General features: G+C 38.9%; 1 protein-coding gene across 1 annotated transcript in view; it reads left to right on the top strand.

Moving 5' to 3' along the window:
* RAI14 (retinoic acid induced 14) overlaps positions 1-19,730 on the top strand; it is a gene marked incomplete in the record, with an annotated part of 1,743,343 nt that overhangs the window by 1,547,248 nt on the left and 176,365 nt on the right. Inside the window, 2 exon segments of the mRNA XM_044070211.1 lie at positions 5,535-5,601; positions 8,370-8,491. Coding sequence (XP_043926146.1) covers positions 5,535-5,601; positions 8,370-8,491 — 189 coding nt within the window.

The raw sequence follows: 19,730 nt of genomic DNA, 5'->3' as shown, positions 1-19,730 counted from the left end.
AGTATAATCTCAGGGTTGATTTTTATTCCGAGTATCTGGAGAGCTGTAGATGTACAGTGTCTACAGAATGGCGGCCATCTTTGTCTCTTCGCTCCTACTCTTTTCTAATGATACCACTTACAGTTCTTTTGTCTCGGTTACTATACTCACTACTTCTAGTATGCTTGGTTTAGAGACACTAATTTTCAAGCTGATAAATGACTATTACTACCCACCCTTGAAAAGAAATCTTACTGTAAAGTTCACATCTTATCCCCTTCAAACCCAAGAAGGAACCTTTTTTTCTACAAAACGCCTAATGCCCTGCCCTATAAGTTGTTGAAAGAGCATTTTCAAAAACTGCCCAAGCAGTGTGGAACATATTACTTCAAAACCATATAAAATTAACCAGTTACATTCAATTTCTATCCAAAGTTTATTTTAAAGATATATATCTGTATTTAGCTAATAATCAGTTGCAAAACAGGTGTTCACTTTAGGCAAAAGTTGTATGTATTGTAAACATTTTAACCTTAGTTACATATATCGCATTACTGTCCCTCCCTCATAGTGTTTCTCTTACATTGACCAATTCTTGCTATTCCTCTAGCTACCACCATTTTATTAATTTTAACCATAAATCCTATCTTCAATTACTGCTTTATCTGCCCAATCTGGACTGCATGCTCATTTGTATACTAAAATATATTTAAACATATACGTATGGATAATATTACTGTTGTTCATTATAAAGGTTATTTTAGAGATAGTATACCTGATGCTCTGGTGCATTACCTTGACTTAATATCTGCTGTCTGTGATATGACTACCTCCTACCCTGAATGTATTACTGTTACTCATGGCAAATCATTTGTTGTTTTAAGTGAGGAATAACTGAATCTTTGTGACTTGGACCATTTCCTGCAATGTTTTAACCTATTCTGTTAGCTGCATATATTGTCTCACTGCCTCTGTATCCTCACTGCCCCCTCCACACTAATTCCACTCCTCTAGCCCCTACCACCACTCATATCCACACTCACCCTATCCTACCTCACACTCACTTCTACTGTCCCCCTACTCAGTTACTCTTCTAATCCCTATTCCCATTGCCCCTTGCAACTCACTTGTCTTATTTTTATGTTTTTCAGGTTTACCTAATTGCTGCCTGTGTTTCCCTGACTCTACTTCAGGCCCAAACTCACTGGCACTGGAAAACCACCTTCTGCCAAACAACTGCTGTTTGTTCCTTCCTTAGTGGAATTTTACCTAAGTACGTACTGCTGACCTGAAGATTATATTTGCTGCCTATAATCTCTGGCCTACCCCTGTGTTGACTGCAGTACACCCGCTGACTGCTCCCCTCTCATCTACCTCTTCCTCCAACTATTACCTGAACATCCCTCAGTCTTACTACCCCCCTCTCCACCCTACTCCTCTCCACTGTTAATCCTTCCTCCTTTCTGAACTACTCATTTCTCCATACCCATTTCTCTTCTTATCTGCCTGCTCACTCTCCACTGTTAATCGCACCTCCTTTCTGAACTACTCTTTTCTCTTTACCCACTCCTCCTTTAATCTGCTTGTTCTCCTATCTACCACAGTAAGATATTCTAATAACTCCCTATACCTTGTCCTACCCTGCTCTTCCTTACATCTCTAGACTTGTGCCTTGGTTCCTACCTCCTGCTGTCTTAATCTCAGGCCCACTATCTCTGCTTTTGCTAGAACCCTACACACTTTCCTCTCCCTTTCTTTTTTCACTGAATCTTTTTTCTTCAGACTTTCCTTTTTGGGTGTAGTCTCGCTCCGTTCGCCCTCGCTATGCTCGGGTTCACTTCGCTCCTCTACCCTACCCCCATTCCCACCCACCCCCTGCTCAGTTTCCTTTATACTTAACCATCCCTCCCCTTCCTGCCCAGCCATCCACTACAAATCCACTTCCTGTCTAGCACCACTCCCACAATTCAACACCCAATCACACTTAACATAATCACCTATTCTTCCCTTCCTGCCCAGCCATCCACTACAAATCCACGCCCTATTACCACTCCCACAATCTAACACCCATTCACACTTAAAATATTCACCTATTCATCCCTTCCCTTCCTGCCCAGCCATCCACTACAAGTGCACTTCCTGTGTATTACCACTCCCACAATCCAACACCCAATCACACTTGTTTCTAATGAATGAAGGAAACTGCTCAGAACAAGGCAATGGCCGCCAATCTCTTAAGAAGTTCTTATACAATAAAGAATGAAAGCGCGCTCAAATATCTGTTCTGGAGTTTATTTTTCTTCATTCAATCGATTTTTATTATTTTTGTTTTTGCTTTTGTATTAGTTAGTTATATGCTTGGGTTAGTGGTTTGGAGATAAAAGAAGCAGATGCTGAATAGAAGGGGTCCCAGTACTGAGCTCTGGGGAACATCACTGGTCACCTTTCTGCTTTCATATGTGGCACATGCTACATTTAACTACTGAGATTTAGTTTGCTAACCATCCTGCAACATAAGGGACTACATTTAACTTATTTACAGTTTCACTGTGAGAACTGGTGTCAGATGCCATGGACAGATCCAGGTATGCTGTATGCACTGCATGGCCACTACCTACAGCTTCAGTGAGTTTCTCAAAGAAATTTACTAAATAGATATGATGTCCCTTTGACAAAACCATATTGTTGTGGGTCTAGAGCAATACAATTTTTATATCCGAGCTTATAAAATCAGATGTAATATGTTCCTTGGTTTGAAAACTATCCTTGTTAGTTTGACAAGTCTGTAGTTTCCAGAGTCTGTAGTGGGATCCTCTTCACAGAGTAACATATAATGATAGCCATTGTCAGTATCTCAGGAATATATTTTGTAAGAATGCTTAAGCTGACCAGTTTTAACATGGGGTCAGTGAGGGCACATCTTACATTGTTTAAGTGAACAGGTATGTTATCAGGACCCATAATGCTGGTATTTTTAGCTTTAGATAGGCGGTTGGAACATGTTCCATAAAAATCTTGGGGGAAGGAAGGTACTCAGGAATGTATGGAACATGCGTGAGTGTTTGTGGTTTGAAGTTGGCACTAAATGTATTTGCAGGAGTTTTGTCAATCTCTTTAGGATTAGAATGAATGGAACCATTATGAATTAATTCAGGGCATTACTGAGAGTTATTTCTTAATTGTCCGATGTATTTAAGGAAGATTTTTTGATTATTCTTGACTTGGGATGCTTATTTTAATTTACTTTCCTCAGTGATCTTCCTTATGGTAATGTTCAAATTGTTGCTGAGGTTTTTCTTAGTTTTTAATCTGAGAAGAGTTTGGTTTACTATAGGCCTTAATTAGCTTTTTTTCTTTTATTATAGAGCTTATTAATGCTGGCATTCACCAAAAGTAGTTTATTTTTATATTCTCCCATATAAAATAAAAACACTTTCTGTGTTCCTCACAGTTCCCATCAGTACACTCAATATATCTGTTCAATTAAATTCACAAAATGTGTGTATTTTCAAAAGCCCATTCACAAGTGAAGATTAAAAGCACACTTTAAAGAACATAAAAATATATATACATCCAGTTCTCTCATATCTTTGCTTCTGATTAGGACATTTAGTTTGTCATTTGTTAGAAGAGGGAGAAATTAATTTGGCATAAGTGACATCTGAAACTAAATAAAAACGGAAGTCTTACAGCTGAACTTTAAGAGCTCATTATATTATATTAATTGATTTTATGTGTAAAGTCCTTTAATTCAGAGTTGTTTGTTATTGTGGGTTTAGATAATCTAAAGGAGAAAATTACTGATTTGTGATCAGATTTGACCAGAAATGCAGACACTTTAGGACTAGTGTAAGTAGGTTAATAATGAGGATGAGGTTAAGAAGGTTTCAACCTATAGTGGTCTAGTTAACTATTTATACAAGGGAATTAGCATTTACTTAAGTCTAAGGTTCTTTGGATGCACCCAACCTTTTGGTGTAAGTGCTCTAGTTAATTGATGTATAGTTAAATCAATCATCAAAAAGGTATTTTATTTAAGGGTAGTTCAGTAAGCACATTTAGAAATCTTTCATGTTACTCCAGGGACATAGAAGGTGTCCTGTAGCAGGGTACAAGTTGATAATTTTTCTTGTTTGAGGAAAAGTGGAAGTTTAGTAAGTTCTGTTGGGGGGCCATGAGAAATCTAGCTAGAGATAACTTGGTCTCAGAAAATTATTGACCATCTCCCTAACAGTGTCTAACAGGTCTGAATGCATGATAGGTGTTGAAGAACAGTAAAGAGGATGTACTATCTGCACAGTGAAACCAAGTTTTTGTTTAGTGCAGGAATAGCTATGTTCAAGTTGTAGGGTAGCCTTGATATCCCATCAATTGTTTTGCCAAGATTTTTGGCATTGAGCAGAGAAGTCTTGTTGTTGTCTGAACTGGAATTTATTGCAAGCCTTTTTGTTATGTTACAATGGTCAGAAGATGTACTTTGCCTAAACAAAAAGCAGCATATGGAGGCAGTGGGGGCTTTGTTTGAAATGTGGAATCCATGGAATGAAAGGTGCAGGAGTTCCTTGGCAAAGCATGTTGGGCTGCTGATCATCTTTGCCCCAGAGACACATACTGGATCATTTTAGAATCACACCAGCTACTTAGTCAATCATCTTTTGTTTGGGTTTCATTCTGGGTGAGGGTAGAATTCCACTTGGGGTCAGCATCTTAACTACTTTTGACATATGCATAGTGGGCTCCGGTATGCATCTCTGTATAGGCTCCTACAATGGATAATCTCCATGTCATTCATTCCTAGATGAACACACACACACACACACACACACACACACACACACACACACACACACACACACACACACACACACACACACAGAATCCTATTTGTCCTGTTTGAGGGACTGTCAGACTCTATTGACATCACAGATTCTTGCACCAGAATGAGATACGAAAGGTTATTGCAGTCAAGTGTTTTTATTTGTGGAAGCTAAAGTATTATAAGCAACATTATGCTTATTTTTTTTTTTTTTGTTTGCTTATTTTTTTCAGTATAGATTTGCTAAATGTGATGACTGTTGGACTGAAGGTTGTGATATCAATTTATATTATATTATGTAACATATCATATATCATATTATATCATATCACATTGTATCTAATTGTTATCCTTTTGTACCTCAGAAAAGCATTTCAACATTTCATATTCTTTAATTTTTTAAAGATTCTGTTCTCCACATTGTTAAGCACAGTGTATCATTTCGTAGGGAAAATTGCCTTAGTACAGTATTTTTTAACTTGCTGCTTATTTAAATCATCATGCAATTTAAATGTCTTGGAGATGTTGACTGAATTGTTCATTTCCAGTGATATAGCCAGAGCTCTATAATTTGCAGTTGACAGATGTTGACCTAAATGCAGTTATAACTCCAAGTCAGTAATGTAGCCGGTGTGTCTTATTTTTATTACAGAACAGATTATGTAACTACAAATAGAAATTAAAACAAACAGTTTTACTGGTCAGATATGTATTTTTTAATTGATGTTTCTTTCATCAGGTAGTAACACAAAATGCCACAACTGAGGAAGACCGTATAAACAAGAATACAGTCACTAATGAGAAAGGTAAAATATAAGTGCTGATTTGTTTGTGGCAACTAACCTGTTAAGAGTAACACCCAGTTTGCCGTACATCACATCAATTTAAATATTACATGAACTCCATGTGGTAACCGAAGGTATATCATGTTTGAAGAATGTTCAAAAAAGAGTTTCCATCAATAGATAGAAATGCATTATATGAGTTAGATTTCAGTTTTTTGTTGTCAATGGATTTTTCAAGAAAAAATCTAGAAATGAATACAGTTTTATGATTTAAATTCTAAATGGGCAAGCTGCAAAACATATTTTCTCTCATGCATGTTTATTTGCTGTTTTTTTTTTTTGTTTTGTTTTTTTTCATGTGATGCCAGTGGTTGTTTAAAGAAAAAAATATATAAAAAGTATTCACATTACAGTTTTCAAAATATAAAGCATGCAGTTTCACAAAGCAAAGCTCGTTGTACATTTGTTTTTCTTATCCCCACTACTGATGACTGTCATGGTAACTACAATATGCTGATCATTAGTTCAGCTGAGATGCATACAGTGGCCATCACAGCCTGGCACTGTGTAACTCATGCCTATTAATTTTTTTTAGTCTGAGGACTGCAAGCTTCGTTTAATGCTAGACTGTTAGACTGACCTTTAAAACAGGGCTTGAACGATAACTGACAGGATACGATTTCAGTGGCTGCCTGGTCTTAGTTGTGGCTTGTAACATTTTGATATCATGCTGGATGTGTTGGACATGTCCTTGGTTGTAATGGTTTTACTGCCTGAAGTCTTCACTACTATGAATTGTCAGTGTTTGTTTTTGCATTAAGTGAAGAAGAGTGAGAAGAGATGAAGCAACACCCTTTTCTTGAACAAGATATAGGTATATTTACCTCCTGTTACTTTTATGGAGTAATTGATGTGGGTTGCTGTAAGGAGGACTTAGTGATGATTAGCTCCCAAAGGCAATTGGAAGTTAAGGATATGAGGGTGAGCAGTGACATTCAAAGGGTTAATGGGAGACAGTGCCAGCCACAATTACTTCTTTTTGAAGGATTTGGTGCTGGGTTATCTGTGTATATGCATGTGTGCATATTTTTGTGTGCATTTATACTGTGTGTTGTATGCACAGGAGACTATGCCAGATGCCAGTACTATTTCTTATCTGATGTGTTTACTTACTAAGGATATGTTATATTTGTTCTATGTGGAGAATAAGGATACAGAACCACACATGCGCACGTACATAAATGCACACATATTTGTGCACACACACACACACACACACACACACACACACACACACACACACACACACACACACACACACACACACACACACACACACACACTCTGCAGGTGATAAGTTGAGTGAAACCATAAGTGCAAGATAACTGCAGGAGCCAGGACATTGACTGACCTCCACTCAATGTTAACATTGTGTAAAAATGGGTTCTGAATTAGCATGGAGAGTGAATTCAAGGTAAGCTGTCGTCAGCTACCTAGTCATCCTTGCTTGGGAACTGTTGATGCGGGTCACAGATATTTTGCAATACTTTTGCTTTTTTTTGACAATTAGAAGTAATAATTCTGTCTCAACTGATGTGTGCTATTCTTAGAGACAACATTTTGTCCTATATGTCACTGCTGGGGTCTGTGACAGCATTGTGTGTGATGCCTACCGTAGGATACGTAAAACAGAAGAAGTGTGATATGAATGCATTTTTCTAAAGCCATTGTATAGTGAGTGACAAGTATCAAAATGAATGAAAGTAATGCAGTAGTCACAGTATGATTTGGTGACTTTTTAATGGCCATTGCTTATTTGTAATTTTTAGTGTTAGGATGGGAGTGACTGTCATGGATATGTAAAGGCACCCGGCTTAAGCTGGGAGTGGCTGGGATAGCAGTGCAACTTGAGCTGAGCTGTCGATCCCCACAAACTTTCCAAGTCTGTAGTAGGAACTGTTGAGGATGTGTGATGACAAAGAAGACTTGTACATTACAGTCAATGTTGTGTGTGTACTAAATGTAGAGAGAGACTAATGGCATTGCCCTGTGACTCAGAGTCTTCAGTAAACCAAAGGGATTTAAAAGGGATTTACATCTGAGTGAAAGTGACCCAATAGAGTGTTCTTACACTGGAATATCTGTGAATGGTCCTTAGTGTGTTGCTGTGACCTTCTTGGTTGATAGCTGATCATGGCATGAGAGCTTCTGGCCGAAGAGCCAGAGTGTGTTCTTTAAAAGAACAGAAAAAAACAAAGTGTTACAATATATATTATTATGGCCACCTGTTTAATCCTATTTTAGGTTAGCTGGGTAGGTCAGGCCACAGACACAAAAACACTGCTGCTTATCTGCCCTGCTGTATACCAGAATAATTATGGAAAGTATAGGAACAAAACTTCTCTGACATATGGAGGTGTTCCCTGGTCTCTCACCATACTGCGCTCTACCCCTCTATTAACATGACTCCAGGCATAACCAGTTAACTAAAAATATGCCAGACTGTAGACACGGAAGCTCAATATTTTAAGGTCTATGTGGAATAATAGAAGTATAGTTAGTTACAAACCTGTACTTAGTTGGAAAATCACTTTCTGTTCACAGAATTTACTTTTGATGTAAACCACTACCACTTTACAACTTTCAAATGTGTTTTGTCATAAATAATCTGTGGCACTTTTGACATAATGTATGTATAGGGTTCCCTTGAATGTTCATGTAACCCAAACCTGAAGAAAACGTATAAATTAATTTCATTGTGATACTAATTGTCATCATTGTGTTTAAAGGTACTCAGAGCCTCCCCAGTGAAATATCATCAAGTCAAGAAATGAAGAATATGATCTCCTTGTTACAAGAAAAAATTTCTGTCCTTACATTGCAAAATATTGAACTTCAGGAAAAGTTACAGGTTTGTGCTACAGCTTTGTGACATTTGTGTACTCAGTTACATCATTGCATGTAATCTTGTAGGTTCGTTAATCTACTTATATTTGGTCACTGGCAGCATACTGGGAGTTTCTATATGTTATCACTAAAATTTTAAACCAGGGCCTCTTTCAGCATGTATCATACTTCTAAGTTTAAAAAAAGTCTGCCGTGACTGAGAATGGAGAATAAATCAAAAACTGGTATTATCATCCTTCACAGATTAATCATCGTATATTGTCTGCATGTTAGATTTCAGGTATAAGGAGCTAGTCACATGATCACTCTGGGGGTCTTAGTCATATTCTAATCTTGCATATGTCTTTTATTGGGTTCCTATTAGAAGACCGGAGACGCATTCACGCATTCTTTCAAATGCGTCTTGGTCGAACTTAAAAGACTGAAACGGCAAAATATCGAAGCGGCTTTTAAGCAAATTCTTTCCCTGGGAAAGAATTTGCTTGGCCGCTTCATTACTTTGCCGATTTTGGCACTGTAGTGCGGTCTTGGAGTTGGTATATTTAAGTAAGGGGGTGTAGGGGGCGAAGCCCCCCACTTAATGTAATGTTTAAAGTGTTTTGTTTTCTATGTTTTTTGTTGGAACAGAGATTCTTTTCCCTTGGAAAAAAAAAATCACTGTTCTGACAGTTCGACATTGTAAGCTTTCACTTACATAGGGTCGATTAATCACCGTTCTCTGTTTTAAGCGTTCGGTGATCTAATATAGACCCCTTTTTATTGATAGTCCTGAAAACATTTTTAGCTGACTTGGCCACAAATAGCACTTGTTACAGGACCAGTAAAAATGTAGGTGCTAGCTTTGGTGTAAATACTCATGAGATATACTGTGTGTTGCCTCATTAATGCAACAAACTCCTTCTTAACATGAGAGGAATTGCAGACTGATTATCATTGGAAGTGTCAGTGGGTTGAGTTTTTAGTTGTTATTCAGTTATCAGCATTCAGAAATAAAAAAAAAACTCACTGCATTCAGACACCACTCGCTGCTTTGACATGGAAGATTCCATGCAGCACTAATTCATGTGTTCAGTGCAGGAAGGCAGTAGCTAGATTTTGTTGTGAAATATACCTTGACCATTACCACTCCAAGTTGTATCTTGTGGTTCTAGATGCATTTAAAATTTACAGATATGGCTTTTAATAAATGTTTACTGTATCTGGTAACAAACTATAAACATCTTGCAAAGAGTATATGGAATTGCCATCAGAAAATAGTAAATGAGGATGTTCGTCATTCCCACTGCCTCAGTGACATTTTGAGTTATCTGCCAAGGTCCACTGCTGGCCAGCTTTCAGAAGGTCAGACTCCTTGCTCTCTCTCATGTGACAGCTGATTGGCTGAGCATATCCTGAAAGGGGAAGCCTTTTACTGTCATAGGAAGTGTGTGCTTAGTTGTTTTCTGCCATATGAAGAAGAAAGTCCTCTGACTCTTCACAGATTCTGTGCTGGTCTTCCAGCTTACTGCTCAGATAAGCCTCATTTGGGGACCTCTTCATCTCATTTTATTGTTAGATTTATGATTCTTTCTATTATTATGTTTATTTCAAAACATATTTATTTTAATATTTTATTTCTGTCATTGTTTACAGTAGCAGTGTTTATTTGTCTTATTCCTTTGACAAATGTTTCTTTTACTGTTTCTGAGGAAACGTTCAGTATTTCTGTCAGAAGTACAGTGTGTATGTGTGCTGTTAGACACTACAGGCCTGTCTTTACTGTTATTACTCTGCTTTATTTTCATCTTTTGACAGGGAAATATTACAGAACTTTGATTTTTCAGCATTGATACATTATTTACTATATGTGCGACTCTGCTCTGTGTGTTTTTAACGGAGTTGTATCACTTCACTGAAAGACCATTTCACTGAAACCCATTTCACTGAGACCAAATCACATCAAGTTCATTTCACTGAAAGTTCATTTCACCTAAAACTCATTTCACTGACAAGTAGTACTCTAAGGCAAGTCAAAGATGTATGTCCTTTTCCCCACTGTAGTGCACTCCTGGTGTTAGTATATATAGTTATGGGGGTGTGGGGGGCACAGCCCCCCACATTGGGGAGTGTAATTGGGCAGTAATCTAGCCTTTAATTTATTAAGGCTATATGTCAAAATTTATTTTACAGTGAGTGCACAGTTTGGATGATTTTGATGCATTCCAGTCTGCAAAGCAAACGTTTTATATGAATGAAATTGCTTCTAATTTGACTCAGGTTTTGAGACATGCTTTCATTGGTGTGCTTGAATGTGCAGATGTAGTCTTGAGAAATGATGCTGCTTCTGTTGTTTTTAGGACGGTATGCTTGGTTATGTAATCAGAACTTCTCTGATTTAAAAGCTGAAATTCTGAGTACACCTTTAAGTCCCAAATTAGTGTTTGGGTCCTCTATTACACATATTCTCAAACAGTGGGATGATAGAGGCAGATTAATACATGGGGTATCTAGGTTGTTTGATGTACCCAAGTTTTCTCCAAAAAAAGTATCTTCCTTCATGTGGCAGAACAAACAAAAATCCCTTCCAAAGAAAAGTCAGGCATCCAAAAGGAAATGGCAGGAGGATGATTCTTTAAAATCAAACAAGTGGGGTTCCTTTGCCAAAAGGATTGAACCCCTGCAAAGGAATGACTATGCCAAGTCAAAGAACACCCCCCCCCCCAACCGCCTTTTCTTCTCTTCCTTTCCCGGGTCTCTCTCAACCCTGCAGCCTGGCCACAAACAGTCTCAGACAAATTGGTTCTGAAAATAATTTGGAGAGGGCACACTTGCAGTGGATAGAATATCCTTCCCCTTTCAGGAGAATTCCCCCACACCCAGCAGAGCTGTTTCCTCCAGAAGCAGGGGTCATAATGCCAGTGCCTGCGATACTCAAAGCCAAAGAATTTTATTACAGAATCTTTTTAGACCTGAACTACATTTGTCCTTTCAAAACACCTTTGCAAAAGTTCCAAACTTCCGATTGTTCAACATATAGTCGGTTCTAGCCTTGCTTCCAGATCACTGTTTCATGGTGACTCTAGATGTTAAGGATGATTATAATCATATTTCTATTGCTTAAAATTTTAGGAAATTTTTCAGATTTGCTGTGTCTGATGTACATTATTAGTTTTCTGCATTACCCTTTGGGCTATCCAGTGCATCTTGAGTGTTTACAAAGTGAATGACCCCAGTGGTTTCCTGTTGCAATACCTTAGGCATCCACATTTTTCCTTATTTAGACAACTTGCTGATTCTTTATCCAGGTGCTTGATATCCTTAGACAAGTTTGCCTCCTTTTAACACCTGGGCTTCAAATTAAATCTTCAAAAGTCCTTCCTCATGTCCTGTCAATGAATTGTTTTCTTGGGATGTTAGACTCAGTGGAAAGGATGGCGTTAATGCCAGAAGACACATTTTCTGACTTATCAGGATATTTTATAGGTTCATATGTGTTTACTAGGCTAATGTGCACAAGGGCCTTTTTAAGCATAGCCATTTATCCCAAATCTCTGACGAGTTCTGGTACCTTTAATAAGTGTAAGCATGGACCTGGGAGATGAACCATTTGCAGTTTACCTGTGTCCATTAGAGAAATAGGTGCCAAACCAGGGATGAATTTCCTGCTCCCCATCCAGTTGTCCAAGATGCACTTGAATTGGGTTAGGGAGGAACTCTGCTTCCCATGAATGGGGAGCCTGTTCCATAGACAGGGTGGTCTCTGGGATACATAACCTGTCTCTCCAGCAGGTCCTATTTATATCACAGGCAAGGTTTAAGTCTTTAGAATGGGTTATTCTGGGGCTGTTTGTTTTGTGGATACACAGGAAGTCCATAAGGTTGTGGTCTGATAATGCCCTGTATGCCAGGCATAGATCTTCCCTCGAAAACCTGTAAGATACAAGAATACAGGGATAGGGCCTTGAGGCGGTCTGCATAGGAAATTTTGCTTATGCCCTGTATTCTTTTAGTGAGGAACAGCTGTGGCCATCCCAGTTGTTGGATATGCCTGGTTCTGTACATACCAAAGGGGGCATTGTATTCAATGATAAGTCTGATGAATGCTGAATACAGTGGAACAATGACATCCTTGGACTTGGATGCCATACCTTTGTTTATAAGTTATGCAACATAGAATGATTTCCTCACTACTGTAGACACATGATGGTCAAAGGCTAGATTACTGGTATGTCTCTGACTACTGGGTCAACTCTAAGGGGTGTGTTGTCAATATGACAGCTACCAGGGATGGATGACTTCCCAAAGGATACTATTATGCATTTCTTGGCATTTAGTTTTAGTCCATGGCTCTGACACCAGTCATTTGTCTGTGTCAGCCCCTCCTATAGAACATTTATGTCAGGGTGCAATTCAGTGACAGCTCGTAATTTGCAATCATCTGCAAAGTTAATCAGCCATAGACCACTGACACTGGCCTTGACTTCAAAGAAGTAAATGCCAAAAAGGAGCAGTCCAAGGACTGATTCCTGAGGGACTCCACTTGAGACTCCCCTCTTTGTAGAGGTGGACTCCCCAATTCTAACTTCCTGGGTTCTGTATGTGAGCCAGTTGGCTATCCACTGGGTGACCTACAAGTTTGTACCTAACCTCTTGAATTTGTCAATAATGCCCAAGTGGGGTATTGTGTCAAGTACCTTGGCCAAATCCAGGTAGGCAGTGTGAACCATTTTTCCATCATCCATTGCTTTGGTTACCTTCTCAAAGACATCCGCCAGGTTGAGCAGGCATGTTCTGCCCTTGACAAAACCAAACTGGGTTGAGTCCAGTGTCTGGAGGTTTACTATATCTCTGTTGATCATTTCATGATAATTCTTTCCATGACTTTACATACAAGACTAGTGAGACTTATGGGTCGGCATTTTCCAGGGTCTGTAGATGGCCCATCTTTGTGCAGAGGGATGACTGTTATTGGTCTCCATTCATGAGGCACGAAGCCTGTTTGGAGGCTACAGTTAAATAGTAATTCCAGAGACCCTGATAGGTCATGTTTCATTCTATTTAGAAGATATCCTGGGATATTGTCTGGGCCCATTTATGCAGTGTTCTTGGTTTTATAGAGAGCATTAAGGACCTGTTCCCTAGTGATAGTAGGGGGAGTTATATTTGTTATTTCCTGAGGGAAGGTTGAGGGGGAGAGAGAGGGGTAAAGTTGGACATGACCTTATCAGCCAGGAGATTTTTGGCTCATTATAGGTTGCTCCATTTACAGTGAGCTCTACACACAATTGTATATTGCCTTTGAGGTTGCGGATATAGCAAAATAATGCTTTGTGGTTGTCCTTTTCCTGGGAGACCAAACTTACCTCAAATTTGGCTTTGGTAGACTTTATTGGATTTTTCTCCTAGACATGACCTCAGCTAGAGAGTTCTTCAAAATTCTATGCCTCATGGCATCAATGATCCCATGATGCCACTAGCCAGACTATACATGAGAAAAATTCAATAGTTCTTGAAGAATTGTTAGACCAGCACCTTCATCCCTTGGATTTCCAGGTACTGGTCTGAGATTTGTGAAACAGGAACTGCATTGTGGTAGAGGGATCAACTGTCCTTGAATGCAGGACTTCTTTTTCTCTCTTCGGACCCCAGTCCTGTCTGTCTAGATGGACTCTTCAGATTTTACATGGGGAACAGTGTTCATGGGAGTTCACTTGCAAGGTTTATGGTGTCTTCAGGATTTAACAAGTACATAAATGTAAAAGGGATGTTGGCAGCGATTCATGCTTTAAAAGTTCTTTAATACTTATGGACTCTGGGTCCTCTTCTAGTGGTCACAGGCAAAACTTCCGTGATGTGGTACCCAAACAAGCGAGGGGATGCAAGGTCATACTCTTGTTTGCCAGTTGGTGGTAATGATGGTTTAGGAGCTGACTTTACAGCGTTATCTGATTCTTCAAGCCTCATACATTCCATCAGAGCAAAACTCAGTGGTAGATGGACTAAGCAGACCCTGGGCAAATCCTCACGAATGGAAGCTCCATATATAAGTCTTTCAGGACTTCATCCAGATGTGAGGAACACCTCAAATAGCTCTGTTAGCCTCCCTTCAAAACAGACAACTGAAAAAAATGTAGGCCAAGACATCTTTACAGCCTGATAAGTTGCATGTGAACAGATGAACCAGGCAGAGGTGTCTTCTTTCATCTTTCTTATTTGCTTTATATTTAGAGCCATTTCCAAAAAAATGAGGGGCTCAGAAATTCAATGTTATAATTGGTATGGTAATCAAGAAAAGTTGTCTTTATTTGCAGGCAATATTATTTTGTACTTGGTAAATCCAGAAAAGGACATTGTGTCATTGTGGAACATTTTGAGACAGGTTCAAGTCTTTTTGGGATATAAAATTAATGAAGAAAAAAACAAGAGCTATAGCCGTAAATTATACACCCAAGCATGAATTTGGTTCATCAATACCCATATTTATGGGGACATGATAAGGTTAAGCATTTAGGAATATGGATTAAAAAGGCTTCTGTTTTGGCAGCTAAGAATATGTGGCAAGAGACTAAACAAAAGATAAAACAAGAAATGAGGAACTGGAAGCTCTTGTTTATGGATAGTTAAGATACAAGCAGTGGAAATGTTTGTAGTCCCTTTAGTTTTATGTATAGGTCGGGCATGTTTTTATCAACCAGAAGAGAAGTTGTGGACTATAATTAATAAAGAGTTGAAGGAATTTATCTGTGAGGGGAAGAGGGCAAAGGTTAAGAGGGTTAAGTTGATCCTTCCAATAGAACAAGGTGGTTTAGGATTACCTGATTTGAAGGGATATTTTTGAGCTATGAAATTAAGGCTAATATACATAACAGAAGCAGAAGTCATAATTCAAACTGGAAAGGGTTATTGATGAAGCAGAAGAGAAATTCAAGAAGTGAGGAGAAAGTGGTTTTTCGGATGCAGTTTCTTACAGAGAATAACAGCCAGACAGAATGTTATATTCATAAAGTTGTGGAAAGTATTCTAAGAGCTAAGCCACCACAAGAATGGAGAAAGGAGATTTTGCCAAAAGGGCTGACTGTAAGTAGAGGTACAGAGCATAAGCAGGAGGAGGCTGGAATTTGCTGGGGAAAACTGGCAAAGGAACCAAGGTGGTGGGAGCAAATAACTAGAGAGGGAAAGGTAATAGAATGGGATAAGTCCAAGAAGACATTTGGACTGCAGGGTAGAGATTGCGTTCCCTATATAGGATTGACATCTGTGTATAGGCAAAGAGAAAGAAATAGGGGAATCCTAAGTGAAAGACCTGCTCTGGTAGACTTTTTGGTTGAATCTAGAACAGAAGCTGCTTTTAAGAAATGGATAATTAGTATGACATATAAAATATTGCACAACTATAAAGATTAATCAGAGGAGGTTAGAAAAAGATTGGAAAGAGAAATTGGATACACAGTTTACAAGGGAACAATGGCAAGCAATGTGTATGGCTCCCAAGTATGCGGTGAAGTCCAGAACATTTAGGATTTTTGCTTGGAAGTGTTTGCATAGGTATTTTATACTCCAAGCAGACTGCAAATAAATTTTCCTCAGGTAGATGGCAATTGTCTGAGGTGTGACGGTGAAGAAAGATGACATGCAAACATATGTGAAAGTGTAATGAGTTGGCAGACTTTAAAAATTTCCTGCAGAGTACTCCATCAGAAATTTTGGGTAAGCATGTGTATGTAATTAAGGGAATTATTCTTTTGAGGTGGAACAAGGCTCTGAATTGCCTAGACAAAGTCAGAGCTTGTCAAGTTTAATTCTGGTGGCTGCCAAAAAAGCGATTAGTAGAAAATGGAAACTGAAGTCTAAACCAACTGTATTTTTGAAGTATTGAATATCATAGCAGAGAAAAAAGAACTGGATGTGGGATCTTTTGAAAAGGGAAGGAGAAAATTACATAGAAATAAATGGGAATTGTGGGAACAATACATGCAGAATAATGTTCAGGAACAGGAGAAGTGAGTTTTAAAGGGAAGGTAGGTATTCAGCAATTTATGTAATGTCGTACTGGTAATAGTTAAAAAAGACATCCTTGTAGCCATGCTTGGAAGATAGATGCTCTGTCATTCACCATTGGTTGGGAATGTTCCTGTAGGCATTCCCACCCTTTCCAGTGATTCACAAGGTACTTATAAAGATTCAGAAAGAATTACCAAAGATCATTGAGGTAACCTCCTTTTAGCACAGGCAAAGTTGGTTCTCTCTTTTAATGGAATTGGCCAAGTGCAATTACCACAAGCTTCCTCACAGACTGGATTTTTTCATATAGCATCAGGGGAGAATGGTACACCCCCAACTTGCTTACACATATTGTCATCCCCTTACTTAACTGCATTCATCCTACTTCCCTCTTCTCTTTGCATCTCTCTCAAACACTTCTCCTTTCTAGTCCTGTTCCCTCTGCATGCCTGTCTTAACTTTTCTGTGTCTTCTCTCCATGGTTTCCTTCCTTGCAACTATTCTCATTTGCCTCTTCTGATATCTTCATACCTCACTATGTAATGATATGCTGCTATCCCTGCAGCGTAAGTCATCTCAGTCATGTGGCTACATTTATCCATAAAGCTCTACTAAGCATAATTCCATTTTTCCCATCCATATTTTGACATTAACTGCTTCTTGAAATAAATGTTGCAGTATTCTGTTGTATCTTTAAATATGTCTGTATGTATATACATGTGTGTGTGTGTGTGTGTGTGTGTGTGTGTGTGTGTGTATATATATATATATATATATATATATAAACCGTGGGATGATGAGTATAGTACAGCTGTGTAAGTCCTTATTGCCTGTATCAGTAAATGTTCAAATTACTCAGTGCCTCTTACTCTAGCTAGATGACTCCAGCTTTGGGAGCTTTCTTCTCCTTTGTGGAAATAAAAAAGCTTGAGCATTCACTTCCTCTGAGAGCTGAAGACTTCCCTCTCAGGATATGATAAGCCAGTCAGCTGTCACAGAAAGAGAGAGGGAGGGGAAGCTGAGCTTTTGAAAGCTGACCAGTACTGGGTTACCTTGGCAGATAACCCAAAAATGACACTGAGGCAGTAAGGAAATTGAACATTTACTGTTACTGGTAAGTAGGACATATGCAACTGTACATTTTGCCTGAAAATATTTTATGTTGGTTGGGCTTCACCTCTCATCCCATACTCTCTGCTACCTCTTTTACTCTTTTAGTTATTTTCAAGACCACCAATACTCAGTCCACAAAAATCAAACATTTACTATTTTCCATTCTGTGACATTTTTGAAAAAGAAAAGCAACATTTGCAAAAAACTGTGCCTTATTTGAGCATTTCTGTTTAGAAGAAGGTGTGTGCCCCAGTTCTGTGTCATAGGACGTTTGTAAGAGGTCTTAAGATTTTAAGACTGGCTTGAATCAGGGGAAATGCTAAATGTTAAGTTATCTTCTTGAAGGTAAGAAGAAATGCATTTTACACAAGAATTGACAGACCATTAATTAGTTAAATAAGCAGCTATAGAAAGATGATGTAGGAAGCATCTTAAAGACAGGTAACTTGCATGCTATATATGAAAATGTTTGTCGTACAAAATTAAAGCCTCAGGATGTTCAATTAAATATGATTAAACATGTTGGGGTTTGTAGGGTTGAATGATCTCAGAGTTGAATCACTGTGATCAACTTCTGTACATTGAAGATAATTATGAGTAGTAAGTTAAAAGAGATGGGCTAATAAGTGGATTCTTTATTTTTCTTTATCTCTGTCTTTGTATCAATATATTTTCATTTAAATTACAATTTAATTAATGTTTACTATATTTCTCTTGACCTGAGCTGCTGAAACCTCAAAATATATAAGCAGTATTCCAGTGTTTTAGCAACTAAGGTGATTTTATTTAGTTACTGAACAAAGCTGTGTTAATTGTTGTTATTTGGATGGTGTATTTTCAATTAAAAGTGAGGAAATGGCATCGGAGTTGAGAAAAAATGAGAAGTTATGTACCTACCATAACGTTCCATGTTAGTTGTCTTCTTCTCGCCTTCTTTCTTGCTGGCTGGGTTCGGAGCCGATCCTCGGCTCCGACTCGGCTTATGCCAAAGCTCGAGAGCTATTTTTACCGGCTTGAGGTAACCCTGTATCCCACAATGCAAGGCACTAACTACCCAGATCTCATTTGATAGCTAACACTATAGCAGTTTTACCCCCAGAACAAAGGAGAGAATGGCATACCCATGCAGATAGCTATCCCAAGAAAAGGGTAACCACTGGAGACCATAGTGGGAGAAAGGCAAGGCTTCTTAGGATCCTAACGGTCTGTCCAGGCTAGGGGGTTGGAGGGCAGGACGCAAGAAAGAAGGCAAGAAGAAGACAACTAACATGGAACGTTATGGTAGGTACATAACTTCTCAATGTTAAGTTGTCAATCTCGCCTTCATTCTTGCTGGATGGGACCGCGTCCCTAGCACCTTAACCCTGGGTGGCTCATTGGAACAGACTCTTGAGGACTGTGGAACCAAAGTTAGCTCGGCTTCTGGAGGCCATGTCCAATTTGTAATGGGAAATAAAGGTATGGGGAGAGGCCCATGTGGCTGCCGCACAAATTGAATCTAAGGGCAACCTGTCCTGAAAGGCTATAGACGTAGCTAAGGCTCTAGTTGAATGGGCTCTAGGTCTTGAAGGAAGCTTTTGACGCCTCAGTTCATAGATGAAAGTGATGAAAGAGGCCAACCATCTAGAAAGGGTTACTTTGGAAACTAGAAGGCCTTTCTTCCCTTCAGCATAAGATAGGAAGAGCTGGTCGGATTTCCTAATTTTCTTGGTTCTGTCCGAGTAGTAACGGAGTTGGCAGTGAACATCCAAGAAATGCAACTTTTGTTCCGCTCTGTCAGAGTAATTAGGGAAGAAAACTGGGAGATCGATAGTCTGGTTTAGATTTGCCTCAGAAGAAATCTTGGGTAAAAAGGAGGGGTTAGTTCTGAGGGACACTCTATCTTTATGGAAAACAAGATAAGGAGGACGAACGCAAAGGGCGTGAAGTTCTGAGACTCTCCTCGTAGAGGTTATGGCTACTAGAAACAAAGTTTTCCATGAGAGTAACTTCAAGGAACAGGAAGCCGCAGGTTCAAAGGGAGGGAGAATCAAGGAGGTTAAAACTAGATTCAAATCCCACTGCAGTGGGGGATGTCTAACCGGGGGCTTGAGTAAAAAGATACCTTTGAGGAATGCTTTACAAAGTTTATGAGACATAATGGAGGAGTC

This window comes from Protopterus annectens, chromosome 1.part0 (assembly GCF_019279795.1).
Source record: "Protopterus annectens isolate FY-2018-M chromosome 1.part0, PAN1.0, whole genome shotgun sequence".
Taxonomy (NCBI): Eukaryota; Metazoa; Chordata; order Ceratodontiformes; family Protopteridae; genus Protopterus; species Protopterus annectens.
The sequence above is the reverse complement of the archived record's forward strand: the minus strand, read 5'-3'. Positions and strand labels throughout refer to the sequence as shown.